The sequence below is a fragment of the Bos taurus genome, chromosome 7 (genome assembly GCF_002263795.3).
Source record: "Bos taurus isolate L1 Dominette 01449 registration number 42190680 breed Hereford chromosome 7, ARS-UCD2.0, whole genome shotgun sequence".
Taxonomy (NCBI): domain Eukaryota; kingdom Metazoa; phylum Chordata; class Mammalia; order Artiodactyla; family Bovidae; genus Bos; species Bos taurus.
Genome location: NC_037334.1, coordinates 61,253,312 through 61,276,922, shown reverse-complemented (window position 1 = coordinate 61,276,922; position 23,611 = coordinate 61,253,312). Strand labels below are relative to the sequence as shown.

Genomic DNA, 23,611 nt, shown 5'->3' with positions numbered 1-23,611 from the left:
TGAGAAGTAGCCACAAAGAAAGTTCTATACATACACTGCCACTAAGCCTCACCACAGTTCTATAAAATAAGTATCATTATTATCCACAATTTGCAAATGAGAAAATTGAGACCAGAGTTTAGGAAACTGTTTGATCCCTGTTCAGGGAACTAGATCCCACAGGCCTCAGCTAAGAGCTCACATGCAGCAACTGAAGATCCCAGCACAGACAAATAAATAAAAATGAATATTAAAAAAAAAGAAGAGAAAATAAAAATGACGTAAAGGTTAAAATGCACCTGAGGAGAAAATATTGCATGGCTCATCCATCACCCAGGTTAGATCCTCAAAGTAAAACAAAGAGAACTTCACAGACTAGCCACGGTTTGGAGGCAGACTCAACAGGAAACCCACGTAGCTGAATAAAGGCATGGCATTACGTCAACGTCAGGAGGCAGGACAGTGAGGAACTGACATCAACTCTAGGTCAAGGATAAGAACAAATGAAATATGGCAGACAGCCAAGATTAAGTATAAAATGAGGGTGTGTTTGTGTGTGTGTTCGGTTGCTCAGTCGTGTCTGACTCTTGATGGCCCCATGGACAGTAGCCCACCAGGCTCCTCTGTCCGTGGAATTTTCCAGGCAAGAATACTGGAGCAAGTTGCCATTTTCAACTCCAGGGGATCTTCCTGACCCAGGAATAGAACCCAAGTCTCGTGTGTCTCCTGCATTGGCAAGTGGATTCTTTACCATTGTGACCCTGGGAAGCCATAAAATGAAGGTGGAGCCCAATAAAATGAGGCTGGAGGCCATTCCAGCAGTCCCAAGGTGGGGCCAGGAAAACTCTTCCCTTCTATGGCTTCACAGAGGTTGTGTGGTTTGGCAAGCCAGAGGTGAAAGTCTTCCTATCAGGAAGTGGAGGCTAAGTCAACATGTAATGCCAGCGAAAGGTCCGGAAGGGGGACACTCAATGCCCAGTGACGTAAATTACCCAGGCTGGCAGCACTGTTTCTCAGGCCCTGTCTCCCAGTCAACCAATGTGTCTTCCACACGTCTTTCTTGCGTCTGTACCCGCTTCCTTCCCTCCAGTTTCTCAATCCTCATTCTAAGCCAGTTCCTCATTCCTCTGGGAAAATTGCAAATCAACTATACTCCAACAAAAATTATTTTTAAAATATTTGCAACCACGTCCTTACTGATTAACAGGAATCATCTTCCTATTTAAATGCTGATATTTGAATCCTCTGCCTTGTCCTGGGCTTACCTACCTTCGATGACAAGGACTTGACTATCTTTAAGGTAATCCAGTTAATCTTTGATAGTTATGATAACTAATGATGATTGGATGACTACTATTAAATTGAACAGTCTGAAACCGCTGTCCCTAGAGGACAAAAATAGTCAAAGAGGAGCAATTTTATATGGTTCAACTTAACATGCACTGGGTACATAGCTGCACATTACACAATATATTATTTCATCTCCACAAACACCATGTAAAAGAATTCTAATTTTACAGCTAAGCAAAGTGAGGTCCAGGGATATTGAATAATTTACACACCACCTCTTAAACACTATGGGTATTGCTTTTTTTCCTCACTGCAAGGCTTGGGCTATCTTAGTTCCACAACCAGGGATCGAACCTAGGGCCCTGGCAGTGAGAGTGCTAAGTCCTAACCACTGGACCGCCAGGGAATTCCTTGGTGTTGCCTTATTATAATAACTTTTGTCTCTGACCTACTGGCTTGTCTGGCTCTCTGGTTCCTCCACTCCGAATAATCTTTCAGAGCCTCTTCCTAGTTGAACATCCTTGGTTCCCTCATCATTGCTATTAACACAAGTGATGAACAGTGGGGGCCTGTGGACACCATTTCACCCAACACTAGGAATTGTGGTGGCCACTGACATACAACACAACCCATTCCCATTCTAGCAGGTCCTGAATTTCAGGCTCCTCTTCTTTCTAAAAGGTGCTTCACAAAATACCTTTCCACACATACCTCTCCTTCACCCAGTTGATTCCTTGCTGTGCCCTATTTCTTTCTTTTATTCCCCACTCTTTACCTCCAAACTCAGTGTCTTAAAACCACCTGTGGACCCAGCAGTTCCACTCCTGGGTATATACCTAAGAGAACCAAAAACACATGTCCACGCAAAGACTTGCATAGTGAAAAAGTGAGAACAACCTACATGTCCACCAACTAATAAATGGGTAAATGAAATGTGGTATCTATATCCATCATAATGGAACATTATTCAGTCATAAAAAAGAATGAAGCTCTGTTACATGTTGCAGTATGGATGAAACTTGAAAATATTATGCTAAATGAGAATGGTCATGTTGCAGGAAGGGGGACCCCTTCCAGGGCCTGAAACTGGGCTCTTGTCTAACACTCAGAAATGAATTGTCTGAGGAGACACATGTGCTGACAAAGCAAGAGATTTTATTGGGAAAGGGCACCTGGGTGGAGAGCAGAGGGTAAGAGAACCCAGGAGAACTGCTCTGCCGAGTGGCTTGCAGTCTCGGGTTTTATGGTGATGGGATTAGTTTCCGGGTGGTCTTTGGCCAGTCATTCTAATTCAGAGTCTTTCCTGGTGGCTCACGCTTTGCTCAGCCTGGATGGATGCTGGTGAGAGGGATTCTAGAAAGTGGACGGACACACGGTGTCTCTTTTCGACCTTTCCCGAACTCTTCCAGTTGGTGGTGGCTTATTAGTTCTGTATTCCTTATCAGGATCTCGTCATAAAACAACTCATGCAAATGGTTACTATGGTGCCTGGCCAGGGTGGGCGGTTTCAATCAGTGTGCTTCCCCTAACAGACACAAAGGCCGCACACATATCGTATAATTCTGTTTATATGAAATGTCCAGAATAGATAAATCCATAGAGAAAGTAGATTAGTAGTTACCAGAGGATGAGAAAATAGATTAGTGGGGGCACAACATAAGAAATACACTAAAAACCACAGAATTATACCCTTTAAAAAGATGTTTTTATATAATGTGAATTTTATCTCAATAAATACATATTTTAAAATCACCTATGATTTGAGTCATGTAAATTTTCAAAGCCTTCCAGTTTTCTTTTCAGTGAACTATAGATCTTGGGGTAGAGATTATGTTAAATAAATAGCTCCAGCTTTTCTTCCGGGAGGATCCTTTGGCAAGGCTTGTGGTCAGAAACAGAGGTCAACCATCTGGTCAGTCTTCCCTCACTCCAGCCCGTTTGGAGTCCTGGAACCGGGAGCGCTAGAGATAATGTTATTCAACTCTTCTGTTTTGTTCTTAGGAAAATCAACAGAGCCTTGAGAGAAGACAGAACCTTTTCAAGGTCATAGAATGAGTCAGTGGCATTGTTGGGCCTGCAGTCCTGTTTTCTCCTTTCAGGTAGAACACGTTTGTGTATAGACTGGACTACAGAAAGCATTCTCTCCTACGCATACTGGTAGCCCCTGTTTCCAATGAAAGAAGCTGCAAATTTCCTTCACTGACATCTGAAATCAGACCCATTGAACAGGCTTATAGGAGGTGAACTGATGCAAATACTAGCTTATCCCTACCTAGCCAACAATTAGCACTAAAGTTTGTTAGCAGATTTGACTGTCTCATTCTGGCATATTGAAAAATAAGGTAAAAATAGATTTCTTGCAAAAGAGTTGCTTATATTCCCAGCCAGAACTAAGCCCGGTGGGCATATGACAGGAAGGACTTGGGCTGGGCTGTTTGAGAGACTTTTTAAAAGGGGCAAAGCTTTACTCCTATCCTCAAAGACTTTGAGTTTGATGAGAGTACAAATGTATAGAAATAACACAGCCTAGAATGTAGAAACTCCTATTGACATGGAAGCAGACCAATAGTTTGGAGTTCAAAGTAGAAAGAGTCTTAACTGGAGCATAAAGAATCCATGGTGGGAACAGCATTTGGACTGGGTGGTATGGGACAGGTCAAGGGCTCAGCAAGAATGAAGAGGCAAAGTCAGAGAGAATGAAAAACACTAGGGTGGAGCTTAGAGTATGTATAGAGAAACTGTACAAAATAAAATAAGAAGGAATACTGGGGCCAAATTTTGGAGTGCTATTTATGTCAGGATTAAGAAAGATTGCTCAATTTTTTGAGGGGCTCAGTAGGGGTAAGAACAGCCTCACACACTCTGATAGAGCCTCTTAGAGCAAAATTTGCATTATTTATTCAAACTCTTAGAGAGCTTCAAACTCTTTGGGCCTGGGGTTTCACTTCTAGATATTTCCACTAAGAAATGTAAGTGTTCATTACAGCATAATTTATACTACTAGAAAATTAGAAACAACAGAGCAGTGGAGCAGTTCTTCTCAATAGGAATAATTTGATCTCAGGGGACATTTGGAAATGTCTGGAAATGTTTTTTATTTCCACAATTTAAAGGGGAGGGAGTGCTACTGGCATCTAGTGGGTAGAGTCCAGGAATGTTGCTAAACATCTTTATAGTGTACAGGACAGCTTCCCACAACAAAGAATCACTGAGCCCAAAATGCCAAGGTTGAGAATATACATACGGATATAGATAGGTATAGAAAGGTTTAAAAATATACGAAGAATATTGGCGATGGTAATATCTGGGATTATGTTTTATTTCAATTTTTTCTTTTGTGACTTCCTGTACTTTCTAAGTTTTAATCAAGAATATATAGGACTTTGTGGGACTTCCCTGGTGGTCCAGTAGTTAGTTAGGAATCTGCCTTTCAATGCAGGGGATGCAGGTTCAATCCCTGGTTAGGGAACTAAGATTCCAGATGCTGCAGGACAACTAAGCCCACATGCCACTACTAGAGAGAAGCCCATACACCTCAGGGAAGACCCAGTGCAGCCAAAAAAAGAAATATAGGACTTTGAATTAGTCAAGAGTAATATAATTCAGGTTGAGTCCAGGGGACAAAGGTTTAAGTCCTGGTCTGAGTCCAAGAATCAGGCGTGCCAACATCTAAGGGCAGGAGAAGATCTATGTCCCAGCTCAAACAGAGGGCCAATTCACCCTCCCCTCATCTTTTTTTTTTTTCCTATTCAATCCCCTGATGGATTGGGGGATACTCACCTGTGCTGGGGAGGGTAAAATTCATTACTTTGTCTAATGACTCAACTAATCTCTTCTGAAACACTCTTAATGACAAACCCAGAAGTAATGTTTTACTAGCTACTTGGGCATCCTTTAGCCCAACTAACACATAAAATGAACCACCATGAACATCATTTAAAAACAACATTACTGAGCATCAAGGATTATGCTAGACAGCCTTGCAAAGCCTCAATAATCAGTCCTGACAGGTGCCTGCCCTCACTGGAGCTCACAGTACAGAGAAGAAGACACAGAGCAGACAAACATAAAACCAGAAAACACGTTTTAATAGTGAAAAAGGAAATAAACGGATGATATGACAGGCAGGAATTGGGGAGAGAGTGACTGGGGCTCCCTGAGATAAGACAATTAAGGGTGACTAAGGAAATGGCAACCTACTCCAGTGTTCTTGCCTGGAGAATCCCAGGGACGGGGGAGCCTGGTGGGCTGCTGTCTATGGGGTCGCACAGAGTTGGACACCACTGAAGCGACTTAGCAGCAGCAGCAGCAGCATGAGCTGAGACCTTGAGGCTGAGGAGCTAGAGAGCCAGGGATTCACATTCCAGACAGAGAGCTCACGTTAGTTATGGTTGGATGTGTTTGGAAAAGTTATTGTGAGATCCACCAGACCAAGGGTCATCTGTATACACAGTGTTGAATAGGCACAGTATCCTGAGAATTAATTAATTACACTCTATAATAAAGGAAGTGATCTATTAATACTTTCCTTTAAAGTTCACTTACACAGTTCAAAGTGCCAACCACAGTCTATGATCCTACATTGCACAGTATTTATAAGACAGGTGTGCCAGGCTCTTATATATGTATATATATCCATAGTCACTACAGTATATTTCATCCAGAAAGAACGCGCTCTTCTCTTCCTGCCCTGGTGGGTTCGGAGGGACAACCCAATGAGGATTCTGGTATTTTGAGCCTCACTGGAGCTGATAAAATCCACAGTATTGAGTGCGTTTCTGACTGACAACCCAAGAAGATACTGGCTGCAGCCAGCAAAAGCACCCTAAAATGCCAAAACAAAGATCAGGGACTGAAGGACAGTAGAAGGTTAAGCCTCTACCGAAAGGACAGAAACAAAAATGTTAACTAAAGGTTACCTTTGAATGGCAGGATTATGGGTGATTCTAAGGGCCTTCTTTGTGTATTTTCTACAGTAAACATGTGTATTGTAATAGAAAAAAAAACTATGAAAGGTGCTGTTTTTATAAAGTGAAAAGTGAAAGTCACTCAGATGTGTCTGACTCTTTGCAACCCCATGGACTATACAGTCCATGGAATTCTCCAAGCCATAATACTGGAGTGGGCAGCCTTTCCCTTCTCCAGGAGATCTTCCCAACCCAGGGATCGAACCCAGGTCCCTCTCATTGCAGGTGGATTCTTTCCCAGCTGAGCCACCAGGGAAGCCCTGTTTTTATAAAGGTCCTTCAAATTCAGAGATGTAATGTGGATATTTGGCCCATAATGTACACAAGGGAAGCAGGCTCAGTGGTGAGCATGCAGAGGGAAGCCGTGTGTTAGGGGGATCCTGGGGACAGAGGTGAAGAAGAGTGGGGTGAGGGGCCAGGGACAGGAGGTGGATACCCAGTTCCTCTCAGCTCTAGCCATTTCTGCCAGAGAGAAACTGGATATGGGGTTGTTAGATTTTCTGATTCTCTGAGAGAAGCTAAATGAACCTGTTAAACAGTAAACATGGGCTTCCATATCAAATGTTAAAGAAAAATACCATACAGGGCAAAGAAAGCATCTTTATAACAGTATGATGTCTTGTGTTACCAGTTTGCAGCCTCTGTGCTTGGTGTTTTCTTTTACTTGATCTCAATGCCAGTTCTGTGCCAAATTTTCTTCTCCTATTAGTGGACCAAGGTGAAAAGAGAACACTCACCTCTCCCATCTGGGGCCCAGAAGCACCCGGAACACCCTGATCCTCATAATCCTTGCTCTGGGGAAATATTAATGATTTAATCTCCCAAGCTCACTCACTCTGCTCTGCAGCCACACCAACGAGGTTCACAAACAAGACTCAGAGAAGTCTAGGCCAGCCTCACCCCCATCTACAGAAATAGGCAGTGCAATTCCCAGCCATGGGCGAGGTGACGGCAGAGGAAGTAGAGAAGTTTCTGGACTCAAATGTCAGCTTTGCCAAACAGTACTACAACCTGCGCTACCGGGCCAAGGTCATCTCAGACCTGCTGGGACCCAGGGAGGCGGCCGTGGACTTCAGCAACTACCATGCGCTGAACAGCGTGGAAGAGAGTGAAATTATCTTCGACCTCCTGCGGGACTTTCAGGACAACCTGCAGGCCGAGAAGTGCGTCTTCAATGTCATGAAGAAGTTGTGCTTCCTGCTGCAGGCCGACCGCATGAGCCTATTCATGTACAGGGCCCGGAACGGCATCGCAGAGCTGGCCACCCGGCTCTTCAACGTCCACAAGGATGCTGTGCTCGAGGAGTGCCTGGTGGCGCCTGACTCGGAGATCGTGTTCCCCCTGGACATGGGAGTGGTGGGCCATGTTGCGCTCTCTAAAAAGATCGTCAACGTCCCCAACACAGAGGAGGTATCCTTTTCCCCATGGGAGTGGGGGACAGGGAGGCATTATTCCATGGGGTTTGGAGGGGAGGTATACGGGACAGGGAGCTGTCAGCCACCAAGACTGGGCTGGTGACCACTTGACACTTTTCTTTCTTTTTTTACTTGTCTATTTTTTTTTAATTAATTTATTTTTCGCTGCTCTGGGTCTTTGTTGCTCTGTGAGGGCTTTCTCTAGCTGCTGTGAGTGAAGGGCTGCGCTTCCTTGCGGCCTGTGGTGGCTTCTCTTGTAGGCGGAGCTTGGGCTCTAGGTCCTCCGGCTCAGTAGTTGTGGCGCACAGGCTTAGTTGCCCTGTGGCATGTGGGATCCTCTTGGACCAGGAGTAGAACCTGTGTCCCCTGCATTGCCAGGCAGATTCTTAAGCACTAGATCACCAGGGAAGTCTTTCTATTTGTTTATTGATAACTTTTTATTTTGAAAAAAAAAAATCAGAAGAGTTTAAAATACAGTACCAAGAACTGTATATTGTTCATCCCAATTCATCAACTGTTTATACCTTACCCGGCTTCCCTCGTGGCTCAGCTGGGAAACAATCCACCTGCAACGTGGGAGACCTGGGTTCGATCCCTGCTTTGGGAAGATCCTCTGGAGAAGGGAATGACTACCCACGCCAGTATTCTGGCCTGGAGAATTCCATGGACTGTATAGTCCATGGGGTCTCAAAGAGTTGGACACGACTGAGCAACTTTCACTTTCACCTTACCACATGTGCTTTATGTCTCCATTTTTTTCTGATCCATTTGGGAGACAAACACAGACAATGTGTCCTTTTAACCCCAGGAATTTTTCTGTGTATTTTCAGAACAAGGACATTTCTTACATAGCCAAAGTACAATGATCAAACTCAGGAAATGTGACAGTCGTTACAATACTATTATCTAATGAACGGTCCATATTCAGTTATTTGCGAGTCATCTCACTGATGCCCATTTAGCACTGTCTCTTTAGTTTCCAATCTGAAACAGTTTCTCAGTCTATCTTTGTTTTCCATGATGCTGATGTTTTTGAAGGATATAGGCCAACTTGTTCTGCAGAAACGTCCCTCCATTTGGGCTTGTCTGCTGTGTCTTCACGTTTAGATTCAGGCTATGCATTTCTGGCAGGACTATCACAAAGGTGATGTTATTTTTACTTTGTGCCTTGCGTCAGGAGACATAGGCTGGCAGTCATTACGGAAATGCTAAACTGACTACTTGGTTAAGCACTTGGCTCTGTCTTCTAAGAGTTTAGTGTTCTGTGAGATTCTCCTGGCAGCTCTGACAAAGACTTCTTTGATCACCTACAGGAAATCATTTAATGCAGTTTTCCCCATAACAATCTGCCAGAGTCCACTCCTACTCATCCTTCTGATCTTAGCTTAAAGTTCACTTCCTCAGGGAGACCCTCTCAGATCCTTCTGTGAGTTTCCTCCCTAAAACCATTTACCACAATAAGCCCTGGAGGCCAGGGACCATGCCTGCCTTATTGTCCACTTTATACCAAATGTTTGTCCACTTTATAGCAATTGCCCACTTTATAGCAAAGGTTTGGCACAAAGCAGATGCTCAACAAACACTTAGCAAAAAGACTCACACTCAGGTAATTTTGCAATAATCCCTTTAACACCTGTCTTACCCCAATATTTGCCCTAGGCTGTCAAGGCCAATGTTGGTCTCATTTATTGCTGAACTGGCCTAACCAGGAGCCTGTGTTCAGTCATTCCCAAGATCCAGCCTGGACATTTTGTGACTTTGTGTTCCCCTTACCTCTGACCTAATTTCAGATTAAAGGTCTTAAAATTAAAAGTTGGGGAGGTATGGGGCTTCAAAGATCATCTCATCCAGCTGACTTGTTTAATGGATGAGAAGTCTGGAGTCAGAAGATCTTGAGAAGGGGCTTGCCCAAAGTCACCAAGGCATCAGAGCAGAGCTTCCTGGACTTCACATGCACAGATGTAAGAATTCCAATGGATCATCTTTTTGACTTGGGTTCCTTTTTTGAAAAAAATTAATTAATTCATCATTTGGCCGCACCAGGTCTTAGTGATGGCACGAAGGATCCTCTAGTTACGGCATGGGAAAATCTTTAGTTGGGGCTGGCAAACTCTTAGCTGCAGCACATGGGATTTAGTTTCCTGACCAGGGATCGAACCCTGGCCCCTTGCACTGGGAGGACAGAGTCTTAGCTACTGGACCACTAGAAAGTCCCTTGAGTTACTTGGCAAGATGAAAGGCATAGACTTGGGCCTTTGTGGAACCTGGTTTTTTTTGAAGTATGCTGGTCTAGATCTCCTATGGGATTCCTCTCTCCTTGGCCCTCCTAGGGTAAGGGTAATTCTGCACCCAGGGAACTTTCCTGAGGACTCATTCAACTGGATTGGAATCTGTTCTCCCTTCAACTCTCTCCAGACTTCAACTTCTCTCTAGACTGTAGCCAACATGGGTTGTCACAGTCTTATAACTGATTATCCCTGTTTTACAGATGATGAAATTGAAATCTTTTCTCAGTCACACAGTAAGCGGCAGAGCAGGGATTTGAATTCAGGCACTGGGACTGGTGCCACACCCTTTCACTGCTCTGCTGTTCTCTACTTCCTCGTGGCCTATAAAACGAGTACATTAAACTAAGTGCAGTGTACGAAAAAAAAGGTCCTTTTAAATTACATGGCAGAAAATTGAGATGTTAAGCTTTGAGGTCAGATCTGGGTGTGAATCAAGACTCCCTTTCTAATAACATAGCCTTGGCAAACTCTTTAGCTTGTTTGGGGTCACTTCCTAATTTGTAAAATAGAGGGAGAAAACCTAGCTTCTCTAAGTGTTGTTGTAGGATAAATGAGATAATTCTTTCTCCTCTAACAAAGTTCTTAGCGCATAGTTTAGGCTCTTACTGACAGCTTCTGCTCCTTGTTAATATCGCTATTACTTTGTTGTTGCTGTTAAGGAATTTATTCTATGGAATAGATGCTGGACCAGGTCTGTGTGGGGCTTGGAGAGGAATCCAGTCTTGCCTTTCTGGAGCTTTCAGTTTAGATTCTGTTTGTGGGAAAGACAGAACAGAGGTGCTGAAAACTTCTATGGACCCTGGTGTTGAGGGACTGAGGATTTAAGTAGACTCTCTGATCCTAAAATATCCCTGAGAGTTTGATGAACCCCTGCACTAAGCCTGCTGTTTCTTTGTCAGCCCCAAAGTTCACCCTGGACGGGATGGCTGTGTTCCCGGGAAGCTTTCAGGCCAGGCAGCCCCCTTGGTGTGTACCTCAGGCCTGGAGTGATGTCATTTCAGGTCAGCAAGCCTCTGTCCTTCAGTTGTACATATCTTCCTCCTTGAGATATCATACTTTATTGGGGTCTGTGGACAGACACTGGGAGCTGGATGGAGAAGAAGCAGGGATATGGTGTAGACTGGGGGGTGGGTGGTCCCTGAACCACTGATAAGTGATACTCTTAGCCTTTAGCACACTTCCCATCAGCCCCCACCAAAACCTGAAAGTGGTTGTAATTACTGCATTGAAAAATGTGAAACCATGAATGGGTTTCCCATGGTTGTAATGTGGCTCCCATGCTCTGACACATTCTTACTTATCCTTGGGACCTTCTCGGGGGCCACTTGTCATTAGGGCTACCAGATATAATGTAAGCTGCCCAGTTGAATTTGAATCTTAGATAAACAAAGAGATACTTTTTTTTTTTTTTGGCTGAGCTGCATGGCATGTGGGATCTTAGTTCCCCAAGCAGAGACAAAATCCATGCCTCCTGCGATGGAAGTGTGAGTATTAACCACTGGACCACCAGGGAAGCCCCAGAGAACTATTTTAGTATGTGTTTTGTGCTAATAACTGTTAAACTGTCAATAATCAATGCTGTGACTGGACAAGCCCATGTGGTTCTTATGATGAATGCAAGATACCCTTTAGCACTAGTGATCAGAAAACTTTGAAAAAACAAAGGCTTATTACTTATAAGACCTGGAAATTACATTGCATACCTGGGGCTGTACAAGGAGGTCTCATGTTAGAGAGGGAGAGAGTGGGCTCTGGCCTAGGACTTTCATGAGGGTTGAGGGTTTCACAGGCTCACTCTCTATTAGCGAGTTTAAAACATAAGAGCAGAAATTGAAATCTTGGTGAGAGAAAATAGAAAGCAAAAAGTGGCTCCAAATGATCAGTTATCAAAATCAACCAAGATCTTTAAAACAAAAGAGTCTCAGTGTGAGGAGGTGGCATGGCTCTTTAACTAGTGTGTGGCTGACAGTGTGTCTATTTGAGATAGGCAGATAGCCATCTTTGAGGTGGATGTCAGCAATCAAAGCCTAAGTCATACACTCACATTACAAACATGAAAACAAACGACTCCCAAGGGTGTCCAGCTCACACTACAGTACACCCTATGCAACACATGATATACTAAGAAAGCTGTTTCCCTGAAATTCAAATGTGATTAATCCTGTGTTTATTTGCTAAATCTGGCAACCCTACTTGACATTCAGTGTGTGTCTGTGTATTTATTCTTTACCCTTTCTCCTTGGGAAAGCCCACAAGGCTTGTCTGTTCCTGCGTATCTTATTCACCACTACTGGTCCCCAGACCTAGCCCAGGGCCTGGGACAGAGTGGTTCCTCATTACAGTTTATTGAGTGAATTAATAAGTCATGGCCCTTTCCCAGTGGGCTGTGATATTGTGATTTATAAAAAGAAATATTTATTTGTTCTTTGTCCTGGTTCCTGACACAGAAGTGACCCTTGTAATTTCCTGAGTGATAGAACCATCTGACACAGAGCTCCTAAATCCCTTGGAGTTTCCTGGGTGGTAGGTGGTCTTTTGTTCTAATGAGAGGACTCTTGGTGGACTCCCGGATGGGGACCAGAAAGATCAAGCCTTGATTAGACACTTGAAACCTTCAGCCCATCCTCTATTCTCTTAAGAGGGTTTTCCAGGTGGCCCTAGTGGTAAAGAACTCGCCTGCCAATGCAGGAGGACATATGAGATGCAGGTTCAATCCCTGGGTTGGGAAGATCTCCTGGAGGAGGGCATGGCAATCCACTCCAGTACTGTTGCCTGGAGAATCCCATGGACAGAGGAGCCTGGCAGGCTATGGTCCATAGTGTTGCAAAGAGTCGGACGTGACTAAAGAGACAGCACACACGCACCAATGCGAGAGACTCAGGTTTGATCCCTGGGTCAGCAAGATCCCCTGGAGAAGGAAATGGCAACCTACTCCAGTATTCTTGCCTGGGAAATCCCATGGATAGAGGAGCCTGGCAGGCTACAGTCTAGGGGGTTGCAAAAGAGTTGGACACGACTTAGCAACTAAACAACAACATTCCTGTAAGAGGGGAGAGGGGCTGGAAATGGGATTAATAATTGATTATGCCTTTGTGATTAAACTGTCATAAAAAACCTCAAAAGCACAGGGTTCAGAGAGCTTCTGGGCTGGTGAATACATGCATGTGCTGGGAGGGTAGTGTACACCCCAACTCCAGGGGACAGAATCTTTGGCACACAGGACCTTTCTGGATCTCACCTTATATATCTTTATCTGACAGTTCATTGGTACACTTATTCTATTCTAAGACTGTAAATGTAAATACTTTCCTGAGTTCTATGAGCTTTTCTGGCAAGTAATCAAACCCAAGGAGTGAGTCACTGGAACCTCGATTTACAGTTAGTGAGGCAGAAGCACAGATAGCAGCCTATGACTTGACATTGGCATCCGAAGCAGGGGCAGTCTTCAGGGACTGAACCCTCCAGTTGTACGTTCTTGTTCTCCAGGTAAACAGTGTCAGAACTGAACTGAATTGTTGGATACCCAGCTAGTGTCAGAGAACTGGTCAGTGTGGGGAAAAAAGCATCTACATATCTGGTGTGCTAAGTGTTGTGAATATGGTAGTTATGTGAGAGTAAAGGAAAACAGTGAGTTTCTCCTAGACGGTGACAATCCCATTTCTGAAGACTGAAGCTGAAAGCACTGTCATGTCCAGAGGCTCTTACATTGGTTGTCCTGCTCTCCTTCCCGCCCTATGACACCTGGAACCCAGCATGCCAGGCCAGAAAGAAAACTCAGAGAGGACCCGGTCTGACATGGTGATTTTACCGAAGAGGAAACTGAGGCTCGGAGAGGTTTCAACTACTGACAGGCTCATGAAGCCACTCAGAGGGGCCCCAGGATACCATCAATCCTCTGGGGGCTTTCTTCACATTATGGCTTGAATTGTGAATTCATGCTTTACATAATGTCCCCATTGTACAGTGATAACCCACTGAGGACAGCCTCCCCTTTCTTACGGGTCTTGGCAGACCCAGTGCCTCTCACAGACCCAGTGCTCAGTAAATATAAGTGGATGAATGAATCAATCCATCAATGAGCTGATCAGTGTATCAGTGAATGAATGAATGAATGCAGTGACTGTGCCATTTACGAGCAGGAGAATTGTCTATAAAACAGGGAAGGAGAGAGTTCTATGTGACAGGGAAGATGTGAGAGTTAATGAATTGTCTGGCTCTGGGCCTAGTACATCATTGAAAGTGAAAGTCATTCAATAAATAGATATCATGGGACACACTGGAGCTTGGCACAGAGGATGTTTGAAAAGAGAAACTGGGTTTCCAGGAATGAGAAGCAGTCTTGAATTACTTTGGAATAAAATCTAAGCTCTTCCAGTGGCCTCCAAGGCCCTGTCACATAAGGCCTCTGCCCACCTTTCTGAGGGGCTTCCCTGGTGGCTCAGATGGTAAAGAATCTGCCTTCAATGTGGGAGACCTGAGTTTGATCCATGAGTTGGGAAGATCCCCTGGAGAAGGAAATGGTTATCCACTCCAGTATTCTTGCCTGGAGAATCCCTTGGACAAAGGAGCCTGGCTGGCTACAGCCCATAGAGTCACAAAGAGTCAGACACAACTGAAGCAGCTTAGCATGCACGTAGGCACGCATGCTACCTCTCTGACTTCCTTGACCTCCAATCTCCTCACTAAGCAGGCCTTCTTCCTGTTTCTCAGATCAGTCAGTTCATTGCCCCCTGCTCCTTGGCATCCTCCGTGCCCTCTGCTTGGAATACACTTCTGGCTGGCTGGCTCTTCTGAGCCTTCACTCTCTGCATTGCCTCTTAGAGAAGCCTCCCTACCTGCCAGGACTGACCAGAGCAGCTTCAACCTACCCCCGCTACCATCACTTTCTATAGCATCATCCAGTTTCTCTTCTTCAAAGCAGCTGTTTACTTGCTTTTTGTCTGTCCACCCCATTTGAGTGGAAGCTTTACTAGGGAAAGATATTCACCCGTCTTGTTCATTGCCTAAACTGCCTGGCATATATTAAAGGCTTTCTGTTAATGCCAACTGAATGAATGAATGACTTGGGCTTTCTTCTGCTCGACTTCTGATTCCTAGGCTTTAAAACAGATAGGTTAGTGACTTTCCTGGTGGTTTAACAGTTAAAACTGTGTTCCCAACGCAGGGGACCCAGGTTCAATCCTTGATCAGGGAACTAGATCCAACATGCTGCAACCAAGAGTTCGAATGCCACAACCAAAGAAAAAGATCCCTCATGCAGCAATTAAGACCAGGCATAGCCAAACAAAAAGTAAATAAAACAGTTTTAGCAGGTGGCCTTTAAGGTCCCTCCGCCGCTGATAAGTTGAGGTTCTATGACACAGCTGAGAACACTGTATATGCTGAAAATATAAGGATGCCAATGATTATACAGACACCAGTCAATTGGCAGCTGTGCTATTTGTGAGAAAGTTCTAGGGCTGAGAACTCAGTGGGAGAGAAGGTACTGGTGGCTTTAGTAACATTGGCCTCAGATGCAGGTAAGGCCCAAGTACTGCTTTCCTTGACAGAAGTGAATACTGAAAGACTGAACTGACTTGATGAAATGAATCTGGGCATGTCTCACTCAGGCTTGTATTCATCAGTTGTCCTTAGAGAGTGACATGGAATACCCTTATGGTTAATACCTCTTTAGAGATTTTGCTTAATCCTCCAACACTAATTCAAGTTGAGCACTACAGGCTTCTCTTAATTCCTTTACCCTTCACCTGGTTTGAGAGAACTTCATCGACAACAGGGCCTGTTTATTTAGTCCCACTCCAACTGGAAGAATCCCCAGATGCAGAGCACCACATTCTAAACTTCTGCATTGTGGGAAAGTTCTAGTTCTAGCACAGCTGTGTGAATTGGCTCTGCAAAATACACTTCCTTCTCAGAACAGCCTGAACTGTACACATCTCAGCTGGCTTGTGTTCCCAGCAACGCTGACTGTTGGGAAACCTCACAGTGTGACCAAGAAACAGAAAGGTGGATTCTTTTGGATTTAAGACAACAATTCATGCTCTGTCCCCACTTTCTGACCACCCAGACTGTACCGCCCTATACTGGCCTCCAAGTTTGCCTTCGGGGTGGGGTGTAGGAGGTGTGTGCTCCTCTGCACTCATACTGCTTTGAGCCAACCCTTATGTCCTGTGTTACTATTAACACAGGACATCTGTGTTAATTCTGTGTGAATTCTGTTAATTCTGTGTGATTCATCTGTGTGCTGGCCTGAATTTTAGTCTTCCCTCTATCCCCGGTGCTTAGCATAAGGCCTGACACAGAGCGGGGCTTCCGTTAAGATTTGTGGAATGGGGATATTCATTGGATTGGCTGTGTGGTGCTAGAACTGGATCGCAAAAAAAGTTGAAAGTGGACTTCCCTGGTGGCCCAGTGGGTAAGAACCTGCCTGCGAATGCAGGGGGTACAGGTTCAGTCCTGGTCTGGGAAGATTCCAGATGTCTCAGAGCAATTAAGCCTGTGAGCCAGAGCTACTGAGCCCAGACTCTAAAGCTCACGAACCACAACTACTGAGACCATGTACTGCAACTATTGAAGGCTGAATGTTTACAGCCTGTGCTTCATAAGAGAAACCACCACAATGAGAAGCCCATGAACCGCAATGAAGAGTAACCCCCACTCGCCACAACTAGAGAAAGCCCACATGCAGCAATGAAGACCCAGTGCAGCTAATAAATGAATAAATAAAAGCTGGAAGTAACAAATTCTCTGGTTCAAAGACCCAGACCCAGGTCTACACTTATCCAGGCTTCCCTGAAATGAAGCTTCCCTGGATGAAGCAGCAGAGCTGAGGGCAGTTTCTCAAATCACATACACACACAGTAATAAGTAATGTTAATCTTGAGTTTCAGTTTCCCCCTTTCTAAGATGAACTACTAATGGTCCCATCTCTTGGGTTATTGGGAAGAATACAGTGAGCTGAGGCAGGCAAAGCGCCACACGCAACACCTGCTGGCAACTGTGCTGATTCTATTCACTAAGGTCTTTTCCTCACTCAGGTTTCTGATTTACATTTAACTGTCATCAATGGAAGAGAGCCTTCTCAAAATCTTCCTCCACAGACAAAGCCAACCCTCCACCTCCATCCTTGGGTCCCTCCAGTGCTTTGCTCACATCTCCATAACCCTTCATAAGCTGTATTTCAGACTTTCTTCTACTGGATTTTGGAGGCTTCCAGGGTAGAAATCATCTATAATAGCCTCGTCCCTGATGAGGAGTAGATGGAACTGGCTTCATTCTTTTGTCAACAAGAGAACGGGGAGCCTCTCTACCCCACCTCTACAACAAACTGTGGAAAATTATTAAAGAGATGGGAATACCAGATCACTTTACCTGTCTCCCGGGAAACCTGTATGCAGATCAAAAAGCAACAGTTAGAACCGGACATGGAACAACAGACTGGTTCCAAATTGGGAAAGGAGTACATCAAAGCTGTATATTGTCGCCCTGCTTACTCAACTTCTATGCAGAGTACATCATGAGAAATGCTGGGCTGGATGAAGCACAAGCTGGAATCAAGATTGCCATGAGAAATATCAGTAACCTCAGACATGCAGATGACACCACCCTAATGGCAGAAAGCAAAGAGGAACTAAAGAGCCTCTTGATGAAAGTGAAAGAGGAGAGTGAAAAAGCTGATTTAAAACTCAACACTCAAAAAATGATGATCATGGAATTTGGTCTCACCACATCATGGCAAATAGATGGGAAAACAATGGAAACACTAAGACTTTATTTTCTTGGGCTCCAAAATCACTGCAAATGGAGACTGTACCCATGAGATTAAAAGATGCTTGCTCCTTGGAAGAAAAGCTATGACCAACCTAGACAGCATATTCAAAAGCAGAGACATTACTTTGCTGACAAAGGTCCATCTAGTCAAAGCTATGGTTTTTCCAGTAGTCATGAATGGATGTGAGAGTTGTACCATGAAGAAGGCTGAGTGCCGAAGAATTGATGCTCTTGAACTGTGGTGTTGGAGAAGACTCTTGAGAGTCCCTTGGACTACAAGGAGACCCAACCAGTCAATCCTAAAGGAAATCAACCCTGAATATTCATTGGAAGGACTGATGCTGAAGCTGAAACTCCAACATTTTGGAGTGATGTGAAGATCTGATGTGAAGATCTTTCCCAGCATCTTTCCTGATGCTGGGAAAGATTGAAGGAAGGAGGAGAAGAACACAACAGAGGACAAGATGGTTGGATGGCATCACTGACTCAATGGACATGAATTTGAGCAAGCTCCAGAAGACAGTGAAGGTCAGGGTTGCCTGGTGTGCTGCAGTCCACGGGGTTGCAAAGAGTCAGACATGACTGAGTGACTGAACAACAACAGCAACCATGGGCACCTGGGGCTCTGGGTTGTTTTCCTGTCTTTGCTCTTCCTCTGCGCACTCATACTTGTCTTTGTCTACCTTCAGGATGAACATTTCTGTGACTTTGTGGACACCCTCACAGAGTACCAGACTAAGAACATCTTGGCTTCTCCCATAATGAATGGGAAGGATGTGGTGGCCATAATCATGGCTGTGAATAAAGTGGATGGGCCCCACTTCACCGAGAATGATGAAGAGGTAAGAGTGCTTAGGAACTGGTGGGCTGGCCATGCCAGCACATTCTCCCAGCTCACAAATCCTCTGACCCTTGCTATTTGCCCTGACCTTGGCTTTCCCCTCTGTAAGACAAGGAAGTTAGTGGTCTGATGATCTGTGAGGGAGGCAGGACAGGATAATCATTAAGATGTTGGGCTTTGGAGATAAGAATGTAGGGATAATGGTTCTGGTTCTGCTAATATCTGTTTGTCTTGGGCACGTTTTTCTGAACCTCAGATTACTTATTTGTAAAATGGGGCTGGTTTTATAGTATCTTTTATAGAGAGTATCTATAGTGTCTCTTGAGGTCATTTGTGGCCATCAGGATAACGTATATACATGACTTATCATGGGGCCTGCAAACTCAATGAACAGTAGCAACTTCTCATGAACACACTTCTAATAACATTAACATTCTACATTCTGTGAGTTTTACCCTCACATAATGCAACATTTTATGAGTCAGCTTTCCACGATCCATCTGCTCAAACTGTCTCAGATGAAGCTTTGAAAATATTCAAACTTATCAGCTGATGGTAGAAGTGGCCAGAAGAGGAATTTCTCCTTCTCATCTGTTTCTCCTCATGCTGTTTGATTTTCAGATTCTTCTCAAGTACCTCAATTTTGCAAATCTAATCATGAAGGTGTTCCACCTGAGTTACCTGCACAACTGTGAGACTCGGCGTGGCCAGGTAAAGGGCTTGACTTGAGGGAATGGACTGGACTGAAGGTGTCCTCTTCCTGAAGCACTGATGTGCTCAGCTAGAAGGCAGTAGTGACAGGAGTGCCTGGGAAGTATCGTGCAGTCTCTCCCAGCATCCCTGGGGTGCATGAGTCATGATGTCTGTAAAGCTGTAACCCAGAGTGACTGCACGTATAAGCTTTCATGTCAGCCAGCTTGTACTTGAATCCTTGCTAAGCCATTTACCAGTTCTAAGACCTTGAGCAAACCATTTAACCTCTCCAAGCTTCAGCCTCCTCTTTTGAAAAATGGGGATAATTACGGGATAAAGTATGTAGGATACTTGGGCTCTGTCAATGTTTGTTATCATCGTTGTTATTAACAACCTAGGAAATAAAAGAATTGGAAAGAGTTGGATCCAATAGCAGCTGCCCCGTTATTCACCACTCTGAAGCTCAGTTTCTCCATCTACAAAACAGGGACAGCTATTCTTGGTTATTATGAGCTGCTGTTGAGTGCCTCAGGAACACTAACTGTGTTTTTGTATTTCTTCAGATACTGTTGTGGTCTGGGAGCAAAGTCTTTGAAGAGCTTACAGACATTGAGAGGCAGTTCCACAAAGCCCTGTACACAGTCCGCGCCTTCCTCAACTGTGACAGATACTCTGTGGGGCTCTTAGACATGACCAAACAGAAGGTGAGAACACTTAAGAGCAGACATTTCCAAGAATAGGTTAAATATATAGCTGCTATATATCAGGTGGAACCCAGCCTTGTGTCATGAATTTGGTTGCACAGGGAAATGGCTGGCAGGAGGTAGATGGTTATGAAAGGTTTTTCACAGGTCTTTTACACTGAGGAGAGGAGTACCAGCCTCTACAGAGGAAAAGTCATTCCAGGGCACAGGGGAGGAAAAATAACCTATATCTTCCCTAGTCCATAGGGAAAAAATGAGCATGTGAGAAGAAGGCATGATGAGGTGGTAAAGGTGAGTGATAAAGAAGTTTCCATGTAGGGTGAAAATGCAGCAAGAAGAAAGTTGCCAACTTCAGAAACTGTCAGAAAATACACTCAAAGGTGGGCAGAAACCTTTCCTATGGTGAAAAGACAACCCTCAGAATCGGAGAAAATTATAGCAAATGAAACAACTGACAAAGGATTAATTTCCAAAATATACAAGCTGCTCATACAAGTCAATACCAGAAAAACAAACAACCCAATCAAAAAGTTGGAAAAAGGCCTAAATAGACATTTCTCCAAAGAAGGCATACAGATGGCTAACAAAAACATGAAAAGATGCTCAACATCGCTCATTATTATAGAAATGCAAATCACAACTCCAATGAGATACCACCTCACACCAATCATAATGGCCATCACCAGGAGGTCCACAAACAATAAATGCTGGAGAGGGTGCGGAGAAAAGGGAAGCCTCTTGCACTGTTGGTGGGAATGTAAATTGAAGATGGAAGATGATATGAAGATTTCTTTAAAAACTAGAAATAAAACCACCATATGACCCAGCAATCCCATTCCTAGGCATATACCCTGAGGAAATCCAAAAGTGAAAAAGACACATGTACCCCAATGTTCATTGCAACACTACAATAGCTAGAACATTGAAGCAACCTAGATGTCCACTGACAGATGAATGGATAAAGATGTTGTGGTACATATACATATAATGTAATATTACTCAGCCATTAAAAGGAACACATTTGAGTCAGTTCTAATGAGGTGGACAAACTTAGAGCCTATTATACAGGGTGAAGTAAGTCAGAAAAAGAAAGATAAATATTGTTTACTATTGTAATATTGTCCATCCCTGGTGGTCCGTTGGGTAGGACTTGGAGCTTTCATTGTCCAGGGCCTAGGTTCAATCCCTGGTTGGGGAACTAAGAGCCTGAAAGCCATGTGATGCAGCCAAACAAACAAGGAATCTAGAAATACGGTGCCTATGAATTTATCTGCAGGGCAGCCATGGAGAGGACACAGGGTCGGGGGCGGGGAAGAGAGGGTGAGATGTATGGAGAGAGTAACATGGAAACATATTACTTTATGCAAAATAGATAGCCAATGGGAATTTGCTCTATGACTCAGGGAACTCAGACAGGGGCTCTGTATCAATCTAAAGGGGTGGGAAGGGGAGGGAGATGGGAAGGAGGTTCACGAGTAGGGGGACATAGGCATACCTATGGCTGATTCATGTTGATGCTTGACAGAAAACAAAATTCTCTAAAGCAATTATCCTTCAATTAAAAAATAAATATTTTTTAAAAGAAAATATAGATGTAAATCTTTGTGGCCCTGGATAAGGCAATGGTTTCTTGGATATGGCATCAAAAGCACAAGTAACAAAGGAGAAACAGATAAATCGGGCTTCATAAAAATTTAAAAGTTTTGTGCTTGAAAGGACAGTAAAGAAGAAACCTTTTGAAAAGACAAGTATGCAAAATATAAAAAGAACTCTTAAAATTAGGAGTATAGGATTAACAGATACAAACTATTATATATAAAATAGACAGGCAATAAGAATTTACTGTATAGCACAGGGAACTATACTCAGTATCTTGTAATTACCTACAATGGAAGGTGGTCCACTGGCTAAGACTCTGTGGTCCCAATGCAGCGGGCCCAGGTTTGATCCTTGGTCGGGAACTAGATCCCATGTATTGCAACTAAAAGTTCGCATACCACAGCAAAAGATCGAAGATCCCGTGCATGCAATGAAGACCAGGTGCAGTCAAATAAATAAATAAATATTAAAAAAAAATAAAATAGTCATGATACATTTGTTAGTTTAAAAAATAATGGAAAAAATATATATACACTAATCACTTTGCTGAAACTATCACAATATTGTAAATCAACTATACTTCCATCTTTTTTTAAAGTTTGATGTTTGCTGATGAAGGGGAAAACAAAAATCTCTTACTACTCAACAATAAAAAGATAACCCAGTTTAAAAAATAAAATAAATTGCTGGGCAACATGATAATCTCCCTTTTTTATATAATGCTCTACAAACATAATTCCATAGTAGTACATGTGGATTTTTAAATAATATATGTACATATAACAAACACACAGAGAAAAGCACTATTACAGGAAAATAGTTCAGTGAATTACCACAAAGTGAATATCCCACGTAACTACCACCAAGATTAAGGAATAAGAACATTACTGGCGCCTCAGAAGCCCCTTTCTTACCTCTCTCTAGTAACTCCCATTCCTTCCTCCTAAAAGGTAACCACTCTCTGACCTTTAAAGCCACATTAGTTTTTCCTAATTTTGAAATTCATATAAATGTAATTATACTCTTTTGTGTCTGACTTCTTTTGATCAAAATTTGGATTGTAAGATTCATTCTTATTGCTCATCATAGTCATCAATTTTCATTAATTAGTTCATTAATTTTCATTCTTGTAGAATATTCCATTATATGAGTAATCCACAAAGTATTTATTTATTCTACCAGTGATAGTGATTTGAATTTTCCAGTTTGGGCTTTTATGAATATTGCTATCATGAACACTCTAGTACATATTTTTTCAGTACACATATATATTCTATGGTTCCTCTTTCTATAATCTGCTTTATTTCTTGATTTTTCAGTTAATCTGTATCTTGTACATGCCCATTTATTTTTGTTTGAACACTAGAAATCTGTATAAAATATTTTGGAGATGATTTGAAACTCTTGGCAATGTTATATTCCTCCAAAGGGTATTTATGTTACTTCTGGTTATAAGTTGAAACAAAGGCAGAGTATCTGAATCTAATCAAGGACTGAGCCAATTTGAAGCTGGTCTTCAGTTTTTGTGAGGGTTATTCTGTTTCTGATTCACTTTTACTCCTAGAGTATAAATCTTTAGGAAGGACAGGCTAAAAACCTGGGTTGCTTTCAAGGATGTCTCCTTTTTGGCAGGTCCCAAATTTCAACCTAGTCCTACTAGCCAAGTAGGTCTACTGAAAGTTTTGCACACCTTTCCAGTTGCTCCACATCTTTGGTGTCAGTAAGAGGAAAAGTTGAATCAGGCATCAGGCTCATATCTCTGGGCTTCCCTTCTCTGTGAGATCTTGGCCCATCAAATTATTGCTGCCTTGCTAGCGCTATGATTCCTTCACATAAATGTTTATATACGCATACACACATACATATACAGAGTCTAGATTCATGATAATTCTCAGTTGGAGGATTGGTTTGCAACAGACTGGCTACCATCGGTAGTAGTAGAAATCCTCTTTTTTTGTTCTTTAGTCCACATAGATTTATCTCATTTTTTAAAATAGTATTGGTATACCATAATTAGTTTATCCTTTCCCCTATTTCTGGGCATTTAAATCATTTCTAGATAGTC

General features: G+C 43.2%; 1 protein-coding gene across 3 annotated transcripts in view; it reads left to right on the top strand.

Annotated features, from left to right (window-relative positions):
* Nucleotides 1–23,611, top strand: part of PDE6A (phosphodiesterase 6A) — a 123,841-nt gene that overhangs the window by 41,969 nt on the left and 58,261 nt on the right. Inside the window, 4 exon segments of one of the 3 annotated variants that reach the window (NM_001001526.2) lie at nt 7,083–7,646; nt 18,399–18,551; nt 19,172–19,261; nt 19,807–19,947. In NM_001001526.2, the coding sequence (NP_001001526.2) occupies nt 7,173–7,646; nt 18,399–18,551; nt 19,172–19,261; nt 19,807–19,947 (858 nt within the window). In that variant the 5' untranslated portion in view covers nt 7,083–7,172. 3 annotated transcript variants of the gene reach the window in all.